This window comes from Crocodylus siamensis, chromosome 7 (genome assembly GCF_052110815.1).
Source record: "Crocodylus siamensis isolate JL-2025a chromosome 7, ASM5211081v1, whole genome shotgun sequence".
In the NCBI taxonomy this organism is placed as follows: domain Eukaryota; kingdom Metazoa; phylum Chordata; order Crocodylia; family Crocodylidae; genus Crocodylus; species Crocodylus siamensis.
Window position 1 is genome coordinate 25,100,016 of NC_143401.1, and position 21,077 is coordinate 25,121,092.

Consider the following 21,077-nt stretch of genomic DNA (forward strand, 5'->3'; position numbering starts at 1 on the left):
GGAGACAGCAGACAGGCCACAGCATCATTGTACCATGACTGCAATTTGGGACTACACTGGCTGGTCCTCAACTTTCTGGCAGCACCTTTGGGTGGGGGGGGGAGCTGTATTCACCTTGTGTTCCCACACCTCCTCTCCAGACAGGCTCCCTACAGAAGCTGGCATAGACCACAGTTCACTCAAACCCATGAACAGCAGCATGTGTTTATCTTAGGTGCAAGAGCTTTTCTCTTTCTCTCTCTCTCCCTCATGTAGCATGTTTGTCCTTCTTGTCCTCCCCTCCCCAGTACTATTTATTGTCATTTGTAGCTTATTTTCCATTGCACTATGGCAAAAGAGAGTATGACTGCCTGCCTTCCTTTCCCACTGGGGAGCCAGGGAAGGCTGTGTTAGCTATGTGGTATGCCATGGAGTGCTGTCACCTTGGGAAGCCATTCTGAGAGCTCATACATCAGGGCACCTGGCAGAAACCTGACCTGCTTAATTCAAAAGGGAGTATATTAGGAAAGTAAATGATTAGCTCAGGCTGTAGTGGTTCTAGGAACCCTTGGTCTAGCTTGCGATGTGGTTACATCAGCTTCTGCCACAGGATATTATTCTGTCACCAAAAAATGCTTTGTATTAAAGAGGTGGCTCTCCTGGGAGCCATCTGTGCTGACTCTGTCCATGGAAATAAGCCCTGATGTAAAGCAATTGCTCACTCAGTGCCCAGACTTATCAGGTGGCAAAGAGCAGCTGGATGTGCCTTTCTCAGCATTCATCTCATGTTTGTACCTTATTCGAAGGGGAAAAAATAGCTCCAACCACAGGGAGGCTGCAAGTGTTGGTTTTGCTGCTGTCCAAGGGGCAGTGAGTTCTCAGCCTTTTGGGGAGCAAACAGACCCAGCAACCAGGCTAATACCACTGCCAAATTGGGTCTGAGGGCAAAGAGCTGGACTGTATCTGCAGTGTGGCGGGGGGGAACACGGGGGGAACAGTGCCTTAGTGGCCTTCTGGGAGGAATGAAATCTGATTTGGAAGCATTTCCCAAAATTTCCCAGGGACCATGGAGATCCAGGGAGGTTCATGCCTGGGAAGGGAGAAAAGCACAAGCTGAAGCCATTGCCTTGCAGTTCCTGTTAGCTTTGGAAGGAGCATGTCTTATGGTCAGAAAAGGGGACTGGGAGTCAGGTACTAGATTTTTCCTGGCCTGTAATGTCTCTCTGCAAATTTATGAGGAAAGGATAGAAGGAAGGGGAGGGAGAAACAGACAATGAAATGCAAATGTGATGTCTTTAAATAAGACTTAACTAACAGCTGGGCTGGGTTTGCTATTCAGAGATACATCCTCTTGGAGAGAGTCTCGGTGAAGCAGCTACCAGTGAGATCATAGAAGCACTGCCTATGTTAAAGTTCAGAAACAACCCTGGAGGATGGGAGAGCCAGCATGGGACTCAGACATGATCACAGCTAAGATGTGTTCTGGCCATGACTTCCACAAACCTGAGCAGCTGTGAGGTTTACTGTATGATCCCAGGGAAGGAAAAGCAGAAAGGACAAGGAATCCTAGAGCCACAGAAGTTCAAGATATAAAACTCCCATTGGGTCCCTTCTAGGGTACCTCCCAGGTACCCACGAAGAGTTGCTTTCTCTGGTGTTTTTCTGGTGCTTCATCCCTGTTTCCTAGGGATGAGGTTCCCCTCACAGGCACTAACAGCTTACTTAGATTTACTCTCCTCCAGTCCCTGTATCTTCTTATTGGCAGCCCTGAGCTGACCAGGCAAGGGCAACAAGCTCTTCTACTGGAGTTGACCAGCTCCATCCCATGTACATAGGCACATTTCTCCTGATAGAAAGAAAACTGCATAGATATCACCCTCCAAATGTGGGGAAAAAAGCAGGCAGGTTTCTCCTGAACTTAACAAAGTGGAAGGGACAGTGCCAATAAGAAATATGCTGCTAATAATAATATTTGGGGTGGTCCTATTGTGTAGATCATCTCACTGCTCACTTCTTAGGAACTATGTGGTAGAGAAAGTTGAGCTGCGCTGGAGCCTCTTGGCTTGGACACAGAAAGGTTAGAAAATGAATGGGGCTCTTTCAACCCAAGCCATGCTAATAAGCAGTAATATCTCTCTTGTAGCCAGCAGATATCACTGGGCTGCAGAAGCAGTTGGGCCAGTTTTTATGCTTCAGTTCTAGACTCCTGAGCTCTTTCCATAACTTGTGATGGAGCAGACAAGAGTCCACAGGGAGAAAGCCTTGGCCTGCCTGACCTACATGGTCCAATCTCTGCCTAGTTGGCCTGGCCCAGCATCTTTCCAAGCTAGGTAAATAGAATCCCACAGTTTGCTGAGTGATATCAGTGGTGAGACTTTAAACAGGGTGACCCGATCAAATGGGGAGTTAGGATGAGTGGGAAGCAAGGGAGAGGTTTGTCCAGGGGCACTTACTGGCTTGTTTGGCTTTCTCGACATAGGTGGTGGTTAGATCTTCATCTACTGGGTGTTCCACTGGCCCCACCATGGGGATGAGATGGCGCTCAGCTCGGATGGTCTTGGTGGCATGGGGCAGGAGCATGGCCTCTGAGCATGCTTCCTTTCCCTCTGGTGTAGGCAGCTGCAGCAGCACCTCACTCTCCGAGAAGGGGGTCTCCATGTGGCTGCCAGGCTGGTACACGATCTCTCTCTTGGCCACCCCACTCACATTCTCAGTTCCTTCACCATCCTGCACCGCAGCCTCAAGGGTGCTGTCATAGCCGCTCTGCTCAGAGAGGGAAACCTCATCCTGTGGTGCATCCACCTTGTTGTTGGAGCCCCCTGGTGGGGAGCGAGGGGTCTTTTTTCGGGCCCGCCGTTGTTTCTCCTGAGCAATGTTGTCAGCATCGCTATCTGTCTCACCATAGTATGCCTCGCTGTCTGGGGGCGAAGTCATGCTCTCCAGCTGCTGTAGCCTCATCCGCTGCTGCTCAGGTGGAGTGGTGGTTGGGGCACCTGATGGCTCTGGGCTGAGCAGCTGGGGCATGGGGCTGACTGGGGAGGTAGGGGAGAGCACCCGTGGCTTTCCAGGGGAAGGGGAGCGCAGGAGTCGTGTGGCAGCCTGGTCTCCACCAGTTGCCCTATGGAGAGAAAAAAGAGTGCACTGGTGAAGTTTGGTTGATGTGAGAGCTTAGCAGAAGGTTCCCAGGGTGTGAAGGGATGCCCACAGCCCAGGGGAGGGATAGGTGACCTAAGCTTCACCATTCTGGCCCTTTTCTCCAGTCCTTAAGTCAAAGGGCTGCCTAAGCCTTGAAACTCATCAGGCCCACATGGTCACAGCACCCTAGTGTCTACAACCATCAGTACACGAGGGAGCAATGTGACCAGTCTCACATCTGGCTGACTTTGAACCCCCAGCCTTAAATTAGAACTGAGTCAACTGGGGGCAACCACTAGCACGAGTCTAGAGCAAGATTCAGCCCATGCCTCCGGGGCCACAGTAAGCCACTCTCCCCTGTCCAGTCCTTAATCCCTATGCAAAATGAGTTTAAAACACTACAAAATCAGATTATCCAATAATACAAACAAGCCCCAAAGCCACTTACAAACTTTCCAGTCTTTTCTTCTGGGCTAGGTGGAATCCCTATCTGGCAAAAAGCCTGTAAAGCAAATCTCTCCCTGCCAGACTACCCTGCAGGAGACAGGGTAGTATGCCCCTGCTTCTCCTAGCTGGAATGGTCCCTGAGACCTGTTAGCAAGTGGACATTGTAGGGCTGCTTTGAAACTGCTTTGACTTATGCTGGAACCCCAAATCAGGCATTGGAACTATGGTGCTTTCAAACGACTCTCATAAGTGTCAGAAAGGAGAGATGACTCCCTCCTCTTGGAGACCTATAGGCAAGTGACTTTAATATAGGTACAGTGGGTCAAGGGCATTGGCACCTTCTGCATGGGTGTGTGTAGGCCCCAGTCAGGAGTGATATTTGCCTTTCTCTCTGATATTAGGGGGTTAGCTAGATTTGTGTCCTAGGTTGGAGACAGTACAGGTCATTGTCCATCATTCTGATGCCTAGCTTGGCTGTGGTTGATCAGCTATGTCTGCTCTATAGGAATAGCAGGTGGCAGCTTTCTCTCCCCTGCCCTAGACCTTGAGGGTTATCATGATTCCAAAGGCAGTTTGTCTTGAGGCTGCATTTTTGGGCGGTGCTCTTCCTCCTCCATTCTCCAGCACAACTTAGGCTTGGAAAGAATCATGTGGTCTTTGACTTTTGTCTCTGTATGCCAAAAGCCATTCCTGAAGTCTCTACTCAGGCAAAATCTTAGTGGAAGTTATGAGACTGAAAGGCTGAGGAAGGATTTTCTGACATGGCCCAGGGGTTCTCACGGGGGACAAATCCTGCAGTTCTTATTATCTAAAACCTGATGTGTCTAAACTCTGATTAGAGCCAGGTATGCACTGAGCTGGACTTTGGAGACTCAGCCCTTATTCTGGGAAAAGGTGATTAAAAAAGACTGAGTTTCATATTCCAAAAAAAGAAGAGCTTGAAAAATCAAGCTCAGATAGCTGCTATCTAGTCAGAGGCATGACTACTGCAATACCAGCAATGGAGGTGGTGACCCTTTCTCAGCCTGTACCCACATTGCAAATGCTGGATGCAGGGGCATCTCTTCTACATGGCATGGTTTAAGAAATATAAATTGATGCTTGAATTAACTGAATACTTTAAGTAGCAATGTTGCTATAAGAAAAAATTGTTATTAGTACCCAAGTGTCTTAAAAGTCAAAATCCTGTGTCCACAATGACTTAGGGCCTTCAGGTGAATCTCATAAACAATTCTAAATGCCTGAATAAAAATAGGATTTGGGCTCAATAATCATTGGGTCCTACTGAAATGTGTACCCTCACTGCCCTAATGATGATATGGAAGGTGTTAACATTGATGGCAGATGGGCATGGAGGCTGTGGCATGCTCCATCATCTCCAGAGGATAGGGAAGGAGACGGAGCACCAAGTATTATGATGATGTACTGCAATTTAAAGCAATAGTACCAGAAGCTGAAGAGCCTGTTTCCTCCCAGAAACTTGTAGTCAACAGCCAGGCTCCTACAGCACCACAAAATGCATGTAGTGCCACCTAGCTAATGCATTAGGCACAGGGCCTTGGGGGTTCTTTCCGATTCTCTAATTGAAGTATGGGTGCAGATTATGAAAGAGAGATTGTGGGATGGAAACTGAAAGGACTCAGGTGGAGGGAGAGCTTGCTTTGTTGGGAAGCTTCAGGTTTGGAGGTTCTCAAACATTTTTGTTGTATGGATCTTAAGAGAGAGTCCCCATCCTTTGCAGTCATTTGAATTTCCTCCTGTCCAATTTGTGATTGTGTGAACCACTTCTCTTCCTGCTTCTGGCTACACAAATCTCCTCTCCCCTCCTACTCTCAAGTCTATCTATCCTAAAACTAAATGGCTAACAGTTGCATTAATTCCGTCCTTCCACTCCTTATTTCTTAAAGGAACACTTATTTTTATGGCTTGCTGTTGGAGGCAGAGTGACAGATGAGTCCTGCCTCCAAGACTTTTTCTTTAACTGTTAGACCAGAGAAGTGCAAAGTGTTACTGTGTGGAGGGTAATACCCCTCCTCCTACCCAATCACTCTCTTTCCTCACCCTCCCCACCAGCACACATACACTCTGCACTCATTGCACAGGAAATGAATGCTGCACCATGCAAGACTATAAATATGCCTCAGGGACTAGAGTTATAATAAGCAGCAGCATTTGGTGAGTCCCTCTATTGCATGGGACATGGCCAGATGGTTATGCTATCCCAAAGCCATCTAATGCTGCTCCAACCAGCTGATCCACATACCCTGAGAGGAACTTGCAGGGCCACTTAGCTAATTATAAGGGTGTTGATTTTGGCTCAGTGAAATGCAGGCTGGTGTAGTGAGATAAGGCCTAGAGGGGGATCAGTGCTATTCTAAATGCCTTCTGGAGGCCTCTGTTATCACTCTGAATCACTGCCAGGAGCCCAAAGCCTTGAATGAGTGCACCACAATTGCTGCAAGCACTGGCTCACTATACAACCAGGTGTAGATTCAATTAGTAATGTTGGATGAGGTGAACTTCATTTTCCCCTTCTTTTCTCTCTAAGCACTGCCTCTTTAGGTCCCACTTCACAGGGGATCAGTAGCTCTTTCTCACCCTTGTCCAGGAACCAAATATTCTCTCACTTCAACACTGCAGAAACTCCATTGCCTGGGACATTTCAGTGCCTTGTGCAGGCTGGTGCATGGCAGGAGACAATTCTGCAGTTGCAGGAAAATATATTAGATGGGGCCTAACAAGTCTTCGCCATCTCTCACAACATGCTTTACTCCTGTGCCTGGGCTGACCAAATCAACCCTAAGGCATTAGCCTAGGGGTACCTATACACGAGCAGGAAGCTTCTCTGATGTACTGTAATTACAGCAGGTTGGGGCAGACACGATTAATCAATTCTGATGGAGCATGGTAATTACCGCGCTCCAGCAGGCTCCAGTGGTGAGCTTTAGATGAAATGCCCCTGCCGCCATTGTGAAGCACAGGGACACTGATACATGAGATGCTCTGGGTGCTTTAATTAGAGCGGTTCTCGGAGCCACTGTAATTAAAGCCCCCCCCCCCCAAGCATGTGTATAAACACCCTAGTTTAACTTTTGTCACACAGGAGCTACTCATGTGCTTAAAGTTAGGCCTGTGCTTCAGTGCTTTGCTGGGTCAGGGCCTCAGTCAGCAAGAAATTAGGCTGGACAGGAGGACATACCTGGGCATACACCTATGACCTCTTGATAGGTCTGTTCACACTCTAGTATTGTGACATGCTATAAATAACACCCCCAGGATCATCACTACTTTACTCTTTCCTTTATTGTAACTATCCCAGTTTACATAACACTTGCCTTATCCCAAGCGGAGCAATGTCCCTGATGTCATTAATCACTGTAATGAAACACTGCATGCTATGGGATGGAGGCATAATGGCTCATTTATGACTTGGAGTCCCTTAGCAACTAAGAGAGATCTTTCTTTGGCTCAAGAGGTAGGAGCTAGGTTTATTTCCTGCTGTTGCTGTGCTGTGTGACTGGGTTGCAGCATGTAGATCCATGGAAGATAGCAGGGAAGTCCTAAGTCCTAGGAAGAAGCAGCATGTAGATAGCACGGAAGTCCTAGGTGCCTGCACAGCTGTTGAATGGAAGCCCTCCACTAATCTTGATTTCCTACCATCCTCCCATGCCCCAGAGCACTGGGGCACACTAGCCTGGGTCCCTGCCTTGTGTTATGTGAAAGAAGAGGCATGACAAGTGTTGAGCAGAATAGATCTGTACTGCAGTGTGGTGCCCTGCTCCTGTCCCTGCCCCAAGCCCAAGAGCATGGCTTTTACCTTTTCACGCAGATGTGCAAGGTGCCATTGGAGGAGTCAATGATCTGCATGGCGCTGGCATGGGAGAGGCCAGTGCAGGGCTTCCCATTGATGGACACCAGTTCATCATTCTCCCACAGGCCTCCCCGACACGCTTTGCTCCTCTTTCGGATCTGAAAGAAGAAAAGCAGAGGGGCAGGGGCAAAGGGTGGGGGGAAGGCTGTTGAATTCAACTGAAACTCATTGGGTTACTGAATTATCTTCTGGGTTTCCCCAGAGAAGCCAAATACAGACAAGGGAAACAAACCCCTTCCCACAACCCTGAGCAAAGAGCCAGGCTGCTAGGTGAGTTCTAGTTTAATCCTGGCTAAGCCTGGGGACCTGTAGCAACCCTGATAAATCCCAACAGCCCTCAGGGAACCTTTCACTAAGTGCAGCGCTGAGCTGTTCATCTGTCAGATTTGAGTCTATTAGTGCAAATTAACAGCTGGGGGCTCTTCTCCTTTCACCCCCTCCTAGCGTGGAGGGAGTCTGTATCTGTGGGGTGGGGACAGGGGGACACTACCACTTATCCATTAAGCTAACTGAGCATGTCAGCTCCCCCCATCTTCCCCTTGGGCTGGGGTAAACTCCCACAGTGACGGGCAGCAGAATGTGATCTGTCCCTAAGTGGCCTCTCCTGCTTCCACCTCCAGATCCTGGGAACAGGCATGAACATATGCTGCAAGCACTGCATCGGGACTGGTCCTGGAGATTGGATAGGCATAAAGAAGCAAATATTAATTAGTGTGGATGGGATGGTGGCTAGCAATAGCTTTGGAGGACTTCACCCTCAGCTAAAGATGCCTGTGGGAAGTGCTGGGGTAGGGGGACAAGACACTGTCACTGTCCAGGCTCTCAGCAGCATTTCTGAAAATTTCCTTGTTCTCTTCCCACTAAACCCCACTCTACCATGTCCCCAAGGGTACTGGTTTGTGTGGCAGGCCTAGCAGGGCTGTGGTATGCACTCTCACTTCTCTTTCCCTAGAGTAACTCAGAAGTAATGTCACTGAGGCAGGGGTGTTTCCCCTGTTGGACAAGGCTGTAGGTAACAGAAAAAATCAGCTGATCCTGGGAATCAATGATCAGGAGGGAGGTGGAACTAGCCATCCCGTATAACCAGCATTGTTGTCTCATTCAATGGTTATGCAAAATAAGGACAGATTCCACCAGCATTCTGGAGGGTAGACAATACAGGGCTGAAAGAGACTTCAGCTCTCCCTAAGGTCAGTGGGAGTGGGTTGCACCAGGTATGAATTGCCTCCAGCAGCATTAGGGGATTAGGGATGGTGTAGGCATAAATTAAAGTAGGACCGCCCTGGTTTGCTCTCTTCACCCTTCAGTTGTCTGCGTTATCTGCTGCCTTGTGTCTGCTTCCAGAATGCAAGGCCTAAATCCACAATGATGACATGAACGTGTCCAGGGCCTTCAGGAGGAGGTTGGGGCCCTCCTGGCTGTAGATCCCCAAGCCCAAGTCTGTGATGGACATGCCACTCTATCCTTTACATTCACAGGGAGCTGTCTTGGGCCAGCTTCAGCCTTATTACATCAGTGTAGACTTGGAGTAACTCTGACTTCATTGCAACTACTTTGTATGTATGCTGCTGTAACTGAGAATGGAGTCTGGCCCTTAGTTGCTATGGCCCGAGCACATGGCCACTGAATGCCCAGTGTGTGTATCTGTAGCAGGACACTAAGGTGCCTGCTACCCTCAGAGCAGAGGCACAGGTGTGGCTTGCTAGGGCAACCACTGGGGAGTCAGCTGACAGGAAGGAGCAGAGCCTGGCATATATAAACGCCAGGGGTAAGGCCAGGAACCAACTTCCAAGAGAAGTGGTGCTGGCTCCTACCCTGGGGGTCTTTAAGAGGAGGCTAGATGTACACCTTGCTGGGGTCGTTTGACCCCAGTACTCTTTCCTGCCATGGCAGGGGGTCGGACTCGATGATCTGCTCAGGTCCCTTCCAACCCTAGAAACTATGAAACTAGGAGGGCAGTTTTCCACTGGTAGCCCAAGGAGAAGGAGCTCTGCCAGAGCAAGTGGAGTGGAGAAGCCTGATGGCACAAGCAGCTCCTGTTTGCCGTTATGGGGTGGAGGATTCCCTCATAGGGATTAAAGAATGGTTAGCCAGACAGCTTAGATTTTATGTTACAGCCCAGGGGGTTGAGTTTTCTGTTTGTAGTTTTATAACACCGGAGGACCGGGTGAGGCTATTAGGGGTTGGAGGAGGCCTCATAGGGGATCCCCAGTGATGTGGGGACCTCGGCACCAGAGAGAGTGCAGCAATTTGGGGTGCACTTGCCCCAACCCCAGAACAAGGGGGCAGCGGGAAGCCCCAGAGGGAGAGGGGGCAGCGAGAAGCCCCAGAGCAGGAGGGCACATAAGCCCCCATGGCTCACCAAAAGCATCCTGGAATGTCTCCTAGCAAAAAGGGAGGTGTACACCCAATGGAAGGGAGGGGCCATCACCAGGGAGGACTACACTGCAGTTGCTTGGGCATGTAGCGGGGCAGTCAGGAAGGCCAAGGTAGAGATGGAACTGGGACTAGCTTCCCGGGTTAAGGACAACAAGAAATCCTTTTTTAAATACATAGGGGGTAAAAAGAAGGTTCTGGGTAATGTGGGGCCCCTGCAGGACAGATTAGGAAATTTGGTTGTTACACCAGACGACAAAGCCAAAATATTTAACAATTTCTTTGCCTCCATTTTCCTAAGCAGGGACTGGAACAGTCACCCCCTCTCTGGGCCCCCTTTATATCCCAGGGGAGGCACACCTAGGCCAACGGTTAGTGAGGAACTAGTTCGGGAACTTCTGGAAGGACTGGATGTAATCAAATCAGCTGGTCCAGACAATCTCCACCCTAGAGTACTGAGGGACCCCTGACATGGCTTTACGAGCACTCGTGGTGCTCTGGTGTGGTGCCAGAGGACTGGAAGAGGGCCAATGGGGTTCCCATCTTCAAAAAGGGGAGGAAGGAGGACCCAGGAAACTATAGGCCAGTTAGTCTTACCTCAATCCTGGGCAAGATTTTTGAGAAAATTATTCTGGCGCATATCTACGAGGGGCCAGCAGAGAAGATTATGCTTAGGGGCAACCAACACGGGTTCATTAGAGGCAGGTCCTGTCAGACAAACCTGGTGGCCTTCTATGACCATGTCCCGGGGAACCGGGACGGGACTTACCCACGGTGGCGGCAGAGCCCGAGCGGGACATCTGCCACTTGTTTACGCCGATGCGACCGGAAGCCGGAGCTGGCAAATGGACGCCAGCGATAAAAGCGGCCGCCAAGCTGGGACGGGGGAGAGAACGAGCCGGGAGCCTTACATCAACCGAGGCAGAAGACCTGAAAGGGGAATGGGCCACAGACCCCCCAGCAGGGGGGATAGGAAGCTCCCGGGCTGGACGGGCTGCCAACCCCTCACTGTGAGGAGCCGAGGACTCCGGGGAGGAGCAAGCAGCAAGGTCCCCAGAGGGAAGGACCAGGAACCCTAGCAGGGAGCAGCAGCGTACCCAGGCAGAGGGAAGGATACCAGCCACGGCCAGCCGCAGGACAACGAGCAAGGAGTGGCCGACGAGCGTCAAGGATGAGGAATCAAGCGGCAGGGAATTTTGGGACTGCGAACCCGAGACAAGCAGGACTTGCAGGTCCTGGGTTGGGGCGCCAGTGCGGGAACGCGACATTGCCAGGCAGGGCCGAGACCCGGAAGAGCGCTAAGGAGGCGCTATCGAGCGGAGGGTGACACCAGCCGGCTCCGACCACAGGCTAGGATAGGAATTGCCCAAAAAGGGGCCCGGGAAGGTCCGGGTTAGAGGCCCGGCCAGTAGGGCTGTGAGGACCTAGTTTCAGTTTTCAGGTTTGTTTTCCTGTTAAAAGGGATAACCCAGCTGAGGGGTATAGCCGGGGAGCTTGGGCTAAGGACCCCGTAGTGAAACCCCCGCTTTGACCGTGACCCAGCCCCGGGTCACCCAGGGTACAAGGAACTCTAGGATCAGGGTCGGTCAGACCGGTGAGGCAATCAGCCCGTCCGTAGGAAGCCGGGTCGCACATTAGGAGGGAGCATCAGAGGAGGCGTAAGGCCGGGGAGCAAGGGGTGGTGGAGCCCGGCAACATGACCGCGGAGAGGCCCCCGGGCTGCAGAGTGACCAGGAACTGCCCTAACTGAACATAAACAACAAGTCGTGGTGGGCGAGATCTAGGGCGGGGAATGGACATCATAACATCTACTCCCAACCAGTAGCACCAGCGATGGTCCTTCTTCCACAGGCAACTACCCACGGGGAGGATCCCCACCTCTCCCTCCAGTCTGGCGGTCACAGACCAGATCACCAAATCCTTAGATGCAGGGGTAGCAGTGGACATAGTCTTCCTGGACTTTTGGAAGGCCTTCAACACTGTCTCTCATCCCGTTCTCATTAAGAAACTGGGGGACTGTGGTGTCGAAATCCACACAGTCAATTGAGTCGCCAACTGGCTGGAGGGCCACACCCAGACAGTGGTGGTGGATGGGTCATTTTCGACTTGGAAGGATGCGGGCAGTGGGGTTCTGCAGGGCTCAGTCCTTGAGCCCGCTGTGTTCAACATCTTCATTAGCGACTTGGACGAGGGGGTAAAAAGCACCCTGTTCAAATTTGCTGATGATACTAAGATGTGGAGGGATGTGGGCACGCTAGAAGGGAGGAATAGGCTGCAATCAGACCTAGACAGGTTACAGGGGTGGGCAGATGAGAATAGGATGGGATTCAACACCAACAAGTGCAAAGTGATGCACCTGGGGAGGAACAACCGGCACCATACCTACAGGTTGGGGAACTCCCTTCTTGTCAGTACAGAGGCAGAAAAGGATCTCGGAGTCATCATTGACTCCAAGATGAACATGGGCCGGCAGTGTGGGGATGCAGTCAAGAAGGCCAACCGTACCTTGTCGTGCATCCACAGATGCATCTCAAGCAGGTCCAAGGAGGTGATATTCCCCCTCTATGCAGCACTGGTCAGGCTGCAGCTGGAGTACTGCGTCCAGTTCTGGGCGCCGCACTTCAAGAGGGACGTGGACAACATGGAGAGGGTCCAGAGGAGGGCCACTCGCATGATCGGGGGCAGCAGGGCAGGACCTATGAGGAGAGGCTCAGGGACCTGAACCTGTTCAGCCTCCAGAAGAGAAGGCTGAGGGGGGATCTAGTGGCCTGTTACAAACTAGTCAGAGGGGACCAGCAGGCACTGGGGAAGTCCCTGTTCCCCCAAGCACTACCAGGAGTGACCAGGAATAACGGTCACAAGCTGGCAGAGGGTAGATTTAGGCTAGATATCAGGAGGTGCTACTTCACGGTCAGGGCGGCTAGGATCTGGAACCAACTTCCAAGAGAAGTGGTGCTGGCTCCTACCCTGGGGGTCTTTAAGAGGAGGCTAGATGTACACCTTGCTGGGGTCGTTTGAACCCAGTACTCTTTTCTGCCATGGCAGGGGGTTGGACTAGATGATCTACTCCGGTCCCTTCCAACCCTAGAAACTATGAAACTATGAGGGGGAGCAGTGAGAAGTCCCAGAGAGAAAGGGCAGCAAGAAGCCTCACAGAGAGGATGTAGCAGAGCTGCAGGTAGAACCAGAATAAGACAGGGTGGTGGAAAGCCCAGGGAAGACAAGGGGAGGGCCAAGCTACAACAACGAAGCAAGATATTGCACTTCGTATCCCGTTTACCAGAAAGTGAGCCCAAGGCACCCCCAAAGTCTCCTTTTATTCCATTGCCTCTGGTAGAGGTTCCCTTTGAGAGGGTGGTGGTGGACATCGTAGGGCTACTTCCCCGAATTAGCACTGGAAACCAGTACATACAAGTTTTCCTGGATTATGCGACCCGGTACCTGGAAGCTGTGCCAATGGTGACAGTGTCCCCCCATTGGCTCACGAACATTTGAAAACAAAGAGCAAAGACAGGCCTAAGCAGTACTCTACCAAGGCGGCCTGGTGTGGGGGGGATTACCTGTAGCAGGGTAACTCCCACAAATCCCACATGGTGCAACCTTGGGGAAAAGGCGAGTAGGAAGCGCCTGAAAACCTCTGCCTCCTAAGTTACCGGGTGACCAAAGAAAGGCCAAGAGACACCCAGGACCAAGGCGATGCCCCAAAATGTGAGGACCCACCCGGGGAGTGAGGGTTTTAATGAGGGAAGGTGTGTAGCAGGACACTAAGGTGTCTGCTACTCTCAAAGCAGAGGCACAGGTGTGGGTTGCTAGGGCAACTGCTGGGGAGTCAGCTGACAGGAAGGGGAAGAGCCTGGCATATATAAACTCCAAGGGTGAGGCCAGCAGGGCAGTTCTCTGCTGGCAGCCCAGGGTGAAGGAGCTCTGCCGGAGCAAGCGGAGTGGAGAAGCCTGATGGCACAAGCAGCTCCTGTTTGCCGTTATGGGGTGGAGGATTCCCTCATAGGGATTAAAGGATGGTTAGCCAGACAGCTTAGATTTTATGTTATACCCCAGGGGCTTGAGTTTTTTGTTTGTAGTTTTATAACACCGGAGGACCAGGTGAGGCTATTAGGGGTTGGAGGAGGCCTTGTAGGGGATCCCTGGTGATGTGGGGACCTCGGCACCAGAGAGGGTGCAGCAATTTGTGGTCCACTGGCCCCAGCCCCAGAACAAGGGGGCAGGGAGAAGCCCCAGAGGGAGGGGGCAGCGAGAAGCCCCAGAGCGAGGGGGGGCAGCGAGAAGTCCCAGAGAGAGGGGGCGGCAAGAAGCCTCACAGAGAGGGTGCAGCAGAGCGCCAGGTAGGCACAGAACAAGACAGGGCGGTGGAAAGCCCAGGGAAGACAAGGGGAGGGCCAAGCTACAACAAGGTCCAGCTCAAACCACATCAGTATCATCTGCAAGGCTTGGGCTGCGGTGTAGGGGAGAAAAAGGAGCTGCAGATAGCACCCCCTGGCACCAGGGCAAATAAAATGGGCAGCTTCCTGCTAATTAACATCCATTAATTAATTAAGATCAAGGCATGGCAGGCGAGAAGGCAGGCAGTTGGCCCATAACAGGAGGGCACAGTCACAGATAGAAAGACTCTAGTAGAGGTACTCTTGTCACAGTATCTTATGCTCATTTTTATATCGCTACTGAATTTGACCTAAAAGCTGCCTTCCCTCTGCATGTGCCCAGCAATGTGAAAGGTCTTCCATTTGGCCTTAGTGGTCTTTCTTACTGACACTTATGTAACTCCAAAGGACCTTCTCCAATGCTATACCAGCTACTGGGCAAGGAGAGACTATCAGATCAGTATCCAATGTCAGCTATAACATCAGAGGGCCCAGTGGCACTAGGACATGTATCCCAGCTCAGAGAAGGAATGAGTTCTGTAGTGTCCTCTCTATGCCATCTGGCCAGGCAGGGAGCAAACCTTACCTTGTAGACTTCTCAGCATGCCTAGATCTGGAGAGTGGGGTCAAGGCTTAGATCTCTGGGCAGACTCTGCCCTGTGCCATCAGGATTATCTCTTATTGCCCAGGCATTAATGTGCAGGGCAGGGCAAACCAGGGCAGGCCAGGGCAATAGGAGATCCCATGCACCTGTGGTATGGGGAACCCCCGCAGTGACCACAGGCAGGGCAAGACACATTTCCCTACATACACTGGTGTCATTGCTCTTCAGCCTGACTTACCAAGGCTGGCAGTAGCTCCATCCCTTTGGAAACCGGATTGAGTTGAACATAACATCCCAGTACCCCCAGAGGAACCCCAGAAAAGGGGGAGGTCATGTGAGGAGATTTCATCCCTGTCAGAATTCCCATAAAAGGCAGTGGCTGGGGACCTGAGGAGGAGTTTCCCTTGACAGTGACAGCCTGTCCCCAGAATCAAGCCATTTGCATCTCTGGGTTGAGCATTCCCAGGGCTCCAGGCTGCCTGGAGAGGGCAGAGGAGTAGTCCTCCCTGGGCTGACCCAAGAGCAGAGCAAAGAGATGCAGGGAGAACTGTTTGTGCTCTGAGTTGTTTGTGTGCTTGCTGGCTCTTTATCTTTCTGCAGCTCCTGAGACTCATCCCTGAGCTTTGCCTGTGCAAGCTTAAAATAGGGATTGGTTCATCTCAGCTGCCACATCCAACAGTTCAAAAGCCAACACCCCTCATCATCAAGCCTCTTTATCCCCTTCCTCAGCTCACATCTTTAATTTTCCCAGAGCCTGATGAAGGGCATTTGAGCCCAGAAGCTTGCAGAAAAAGAATTTTTTTTGTTCCAATTTCCTAGTTGGTCTAATAGAAGGTATCATTTCTGAACCAAGAGTTCTAGATTTTTGTATTTCTTTTTGTCTCGGACCAACACGGCTACCAAATACATCCCTGAAACATGGAAGATGCTGAATTTTAGCCAATTTTGGATTTTAAACTTCATTGCAGAACAACAAGAAAGATATTTAAACCTCCCTGCTTGCCATCTGACACCTCCAGAGAAAGAATCCTACCTGATCTACACAACAAAGAACAACTCAGAACAACTCACAGAGACACTCTCATGGACCCAGAGGGACAGATTTTCTATCTCCAGGTCCCTCTGTGCAAAAATTAAGTTTGTTTCCTACTTATGGGAACTTCTTACCATCTTTAATTTTCCCAGAGCCTGATGAAGGGCATTTGGGCCTAAAAGCTTGCAGAAAAAGAATTATTTTTTTGCAATTTCCTAGTTGGTCTAATAAAAGGTATCATTTCTTAACCAAGGGTTCTAGATTTTTTCATTTATTTTTGTCTCAGACCAACACAGCTACCAAATACATCCTCAGCTCACAGTAACTCACTGGAGAGAGTGGGTTCTCCTGTTCTTATCAGTGCCCTTGTTCTGTGTCTTTCACCCACTGATGCCTCAATGTACATCTTCACTGACTGCCTTTCTAGCATTCATACCAGCCTCTGGCTTCTTTACTATTCATTGCATCCAGGAAGAGCACACACCAACTGCAGATGCTTCCTCAGCCTGACAAAGAGTTTTTAAACCTGAAAGCTTGTTAAGAAATTTTGTTTTCAACTATTTAAGTTGGTCTAATAAAAGGTATCAGATTCACCCAAAGAACCTTGTCTTCCTTATCCTATGGCCCCTCTTGTATACAGAGATAGAAAATGAAAGGTCATGTGCCCACCAGCCAAGACACCACATCAGTCAATGATGGGGAAGTCCACTACTGCCCCAAGGGCCTTCCCAGCAAAGCCACTCATTATTTCATGACAAAGGGCTCCATGCTCAGCACTGGATGAAAGGTCTCGCATTATAAGAAAGAGAATGAGAGAGAGCACCACAAGGTTAGACAATGGCTTACAGTACACAATACCAGAGAAATCAAAGGGGTCACCCTGTTTCTTCATGTCAGGTTGTGCCAGCTAGATGTGGGGATGTGGTGGAGATGGAACCAATAAACTCTTGTCTATCTCCCTGAACGGTCCCTCCCTGCATTACAGGATCACAGGGATGACCACGCTGGATGCATATGAGTCGATTTTGGTGCATTCCACACTCCCAGCTCAACCAGGTTCAGAGGTGGGGAAGTGAAAATGAACAGAGAAGGCTGTAAGGAACCTAATCCAAAGCAGACTCAGCTGTGATTGGGAGGGATTTTCACTCAGACACTAGCACTGAATAGCCTGGAAGACTTTGGCCTGGCCAGCACACAAGCTTGCCCCGGAATAACTGAAGGTGTGAGCTAAACTCAGTGTAGCAATCTCAGAGCCAGCGTGTGAGTACATAGACCAGCCCTTTCTCTACTGGCCAGAGGGCTCCAGCTTTTCCCTATCATTCTCTTTCCCTGGAAAAAAAAAGCCAATTTTCAACCCAGGAAGAGAAATGCTTAAAAAAAATCTGAAAGACTCCCAGATTCAACTCTATATGTGTTTAGAAATCCCCTTTTTGGAGCAGAGATAGGAACAGGGTATTCAGAGACCAGCTTTAACGACTGCAGCCTACCTGGATTCCACTGAGATTGCTGAGAGAACAGAGCAAGGGGGCTGAAAGCAGATATTTTGGGGAGAGGAAGAAAATGCGTGTCACACAGTAAGGAGGGAGACTAATTCCACAACCCCACCATCCTGGCACATTGGGCCAGTGACATCTCAGATGATCTGCCTCTGCATGGAACTTGTCAGCTTTTATGTGGCCCTGCTACAACACTGTGAAGACCTTTAAAGCCACATGTTGGCTTAAATGTCTCACTCAGTGTGAGGGTAGTAATGCTTTAACTGCATTGTGCCAGCATGCTGCCCAGCATGAAGGTCAGTCTGCCACTAGGGCTAAAGGACTTGCTCTGCTTGTCAGAGTCATACCCCCTGCTGATTATCCAAGGAACTGTAACACCATTAACTGGGGAAAGAGCCTGACGCTGCACTAGAAAGAAGGTTGTGGGAGAGCAGCTCTTAGGTGAGATGGGAAATGATAGGGGAACTAAAATTTTAAGAGAAATCTTATCTGTGTTGTATACTATCCTTTGGAAGGATCAGGACTGGGAGCCTCTTCCACTTTTAGAAGCAGCCTTGGTGGGCTGTGAGCAATGGAGAGTTTGGATGCATCTGTACTGAAGCCACTTGCAGCTTGTACAAATACACCTGAGCTTTTCCCAGCTAGCTTGCTGAGGTACTGTGAGCAGTGTAGCCACAGCAGCACAGAACTCAAGAAGGGCCAACCAACTGCATCTTTACTCAGGTTTGGGGGGGGGGGGGTGAGCTAAGGAAAATGTTTCATGTTCCAAGCCAAATCTATTCCAAATCCATGAGTCATTCAAGACCCATATGTGTCCCTACTACCAGCAAACATCCTCCACCCTCACCTGGGGCTTCAGATGTTTCCAAATCATTTGGCAGGCATCCTACATGCAAGCCCAGGCCCAGAGGCTTGAGGTTTGGATACCCCTGAGTTTCGCTTGCACTCAGCTGTATGGCCACAGAAGCAAGCTAGGGCAGAGTCTCCTATTTCCACAAAGTGGGCGTAAAGCCAAGAACTTCCCACTGGAAGAGAAAGGGGGAGGCTAACTGTACATTACCTCTGCAGGTACTACCCCGTGCCAGAAAAGCGGTTATCCCCAGCGACTAGGAAAACTGCCTTAGTGGTCATAGTGTTTCCTCTGCCAGGTCCCCAGGTATCAGACAAATTAGTTACCTATAGCTGAGGTAACCAGTTTAAAGCTAGCTTCGGCATGGCGACATCATCATCTAGGGCACAGCAAGCTTACATATGCACAGCAAGCTTACTATGCAAAGCACGCCAAAAGTGCCATGCTGCTCTGGATGGGCTGCTTCCTAAAGTGGAAACAATGTACGTCTACACAGTGCTTTGTTCCAGTGTCATTCCAGGGCATGAATGACAGTGGCAAGGCTGCATGAACACTGCTACACTACTTCCAGCCTGTGCAGAGACATGCAGTAACCTGAGGGTGTCACTTCCTGTCACAATATGCAGATGTGGTGAGTGACGTGGCTAAGTTTGCAAGGGGAGCTGTGGCCGAGCAAGGAATTAAACCCACTTCGGAGCCATTGACCAGCTACCAAACTGTCTTTCCTCAAAAGTTGGGCTTTCCATTTCATGTCTGCATAGTTCTGCTCAGATTTTTCCATCAACTCTCCCTCCAAATCCTTTACTGTCTGAGCTGCTGTTCTCTGTTCCTTCTGTCCAAAACTGACTTCCCTTACAGACCCCAATGTATACATCCTTTTTAACATTTATTTCATTATCCTTTCTGTTCCTCTAATTTATCTTATGGGATCAGAGGGAGGAAGAAGGAAAAGCAGGTGGAGAAGAAAAGAATGGCTAGGGCAGCAAGTGAAGAAGAAAGGAAGAGAAAAAGTATTGAGAGAAAGGGAAGACAGGGCGGGGAGGGGTGTCAGTCAAATTTTCCTTTTACAGTGCCAGGGAGACAAAAGGACAAAGTGATTATGGATGTGATTATGGATGTGTCTAGAGGGATTTCAGCCTGACTATTGGGAACAGAATGCAAGGGGAATCAGATGTGGACTGGCAGCATCTGTCCTTCAGGGTAGACTATATTTAGGTAGTGGTATGTGGGGGGTGATCACAAGCTGGGCTGCTAATAATAGAGGCATCCTGATAACTCAGTAGCTTCACATCTTGCCTAATCACAACCAAATCTTTGCAAAGACTTTCCTCTGCTCCTGCTGTTGAACACAACTTCCCCTAGGAAAGCAACTGTGGTGTGAGTAGTCAAAAGAGGTTTGCAGGGCCCGTAAGGAACAGGCTAGTGCAGTAATTCTCAGTCTTTCTAGACTCAGGGCTCCCTTGGAAAATGCCAGCTCTCAGCTTTCACTTAATTGCTGAATATGGAAAAATAATACAGCAATTCTTCTGTTGTAAAGAACTTAGATCACAACACATCAGAATAGTTTTGACATTGTGGATTCCTATTGGAAACCTTTGGGTTTACCTTGTGACCCATGTGCAGGTGTTTGCATACCTAACAGTGCTAATATTGCATGGCACCCCATGACAGTCTTAAATGGCACTCATAGGTGGGATTTGATTTGGGGGTTTAGGAATAGTCCCCCAAACCCCACAAATCCCTCCAGTGCTACCAGTAATTAAGGTGTAGCAGGAAATATGGGTAGGCTCAGATCTTTCCTGTGATTGGTCTCCAGGTTTCCTGTGTTTGGTCTCCAGGTCTAGGCTTGTATATCTCAAATTACATTGGTGCTCAAGACCTCCTTAACAGCCATCATGGCAGCTGGTGCAGGATTTCTATAACAATCTGGGGAGTCCAGAAGTTATCCCCAACCAAGAGGGGAGGCCCATGGAGTGACTTACAGCATGTGCTTGTGGAAAACATCAGATTCATACTCCTCAAAGAAACAAACCCAACTCCAGCAGGAAAAAAAGGGGAAGCATCCTACGCTGTTTCTCAGATTCCTCATGTCCCATTCACACCATTTTGGTCATTGGAATGAATGATTTCAAGGGAAATGTTCTTCATCAGTGAGAGTATGACTCAGGTTTTGAAAGTATTAGGACCAAGACTCAGAAGATCTGGGCTCGGTTCCTAGCTTGGCCAGAGATTTTCTACGTGACCATGGACAAGTTACTCAAATCCTGATCCAAAACTCACTGAAAGCAACAGAAGAGGAATCTTTCAACGGATTTTGGGTCAGACTTAATATTTCTGCTTCTCTGCTGCTCCCTCTCTGAAAGCTCTCCCTCTGAAAGCTGAATGCAGTGATGAACCTTTTTCTGTTTGTCTAAGTAGGACTTCCGAGAGGGTTATCTGCATAGGTATGTTTATTTATACCACTCTAGCTTTACCTATATAATACCCTTCCCAAAAACTCCTATTTGGTGTTGTGGTGGGCTCGCTGCTTTTGCCTGGCAAGCCTGGCTTGGAGAAGGACACTTCAGACTGGTGGAACATTTCCACCAATCAGGTAACTGCTGGCAGGGGCTTGCCCTACCCCTGCTCAAAGCAGGGGGTGTAGGGGGGATGCCAGGAGCCCCTTGACCTGATTGAAGACTGTGTTTTGCAGGTCTGGCAGACTTCAGGGGCAGGGCCTCCGGTGTAAATAAAAGCCGAGCGTGTACAGCATGCTGGGCAGATGTGGTGAGGGACTCAAGAAGAGCAGAGCCAAGAAAAGCTGGGGAGCTCTACCCCAGCAGGCAATAGGCCCAAGGCTCCTGAAGCCACCACTGGAGAGCAGCCTTGGGAGCGGTGCAAGACTGCTCAGGATGTTGATGGTGCACAGAG

The 21,077-nt window shown here is 49.9% G+C and overlaps 1 protein-coding gene across 1 annotated transcript in view; it reads right to left on the reverse strand.

Moving 5' to 3' along the window:
* Positions 1 to 21,077, reverse strand: part of SYNPO2L (synaptopodin 2 like) — a 59,761-nt gene that overhangs the window by 21,742 nt on the left and 16,942 nt on the right. Inside the window, exons 2-3 of the mRNA XM_090057159.1 lie at positions 7,379 to 7,530; positions 2,433 to 3,097 (exon numbers count right to left, since the gene is read on the reverse strand). Coding sequence (XP_089913285.1) covers positions 2,433 to 3,097; positions 7,379 to 7,530 — 817 coding nt within the window. The remainder of the gene's footprint in view (positions 1 to 2,432; positions 3,098 to 7,378; positions 7,531 to 21,077) is intronic.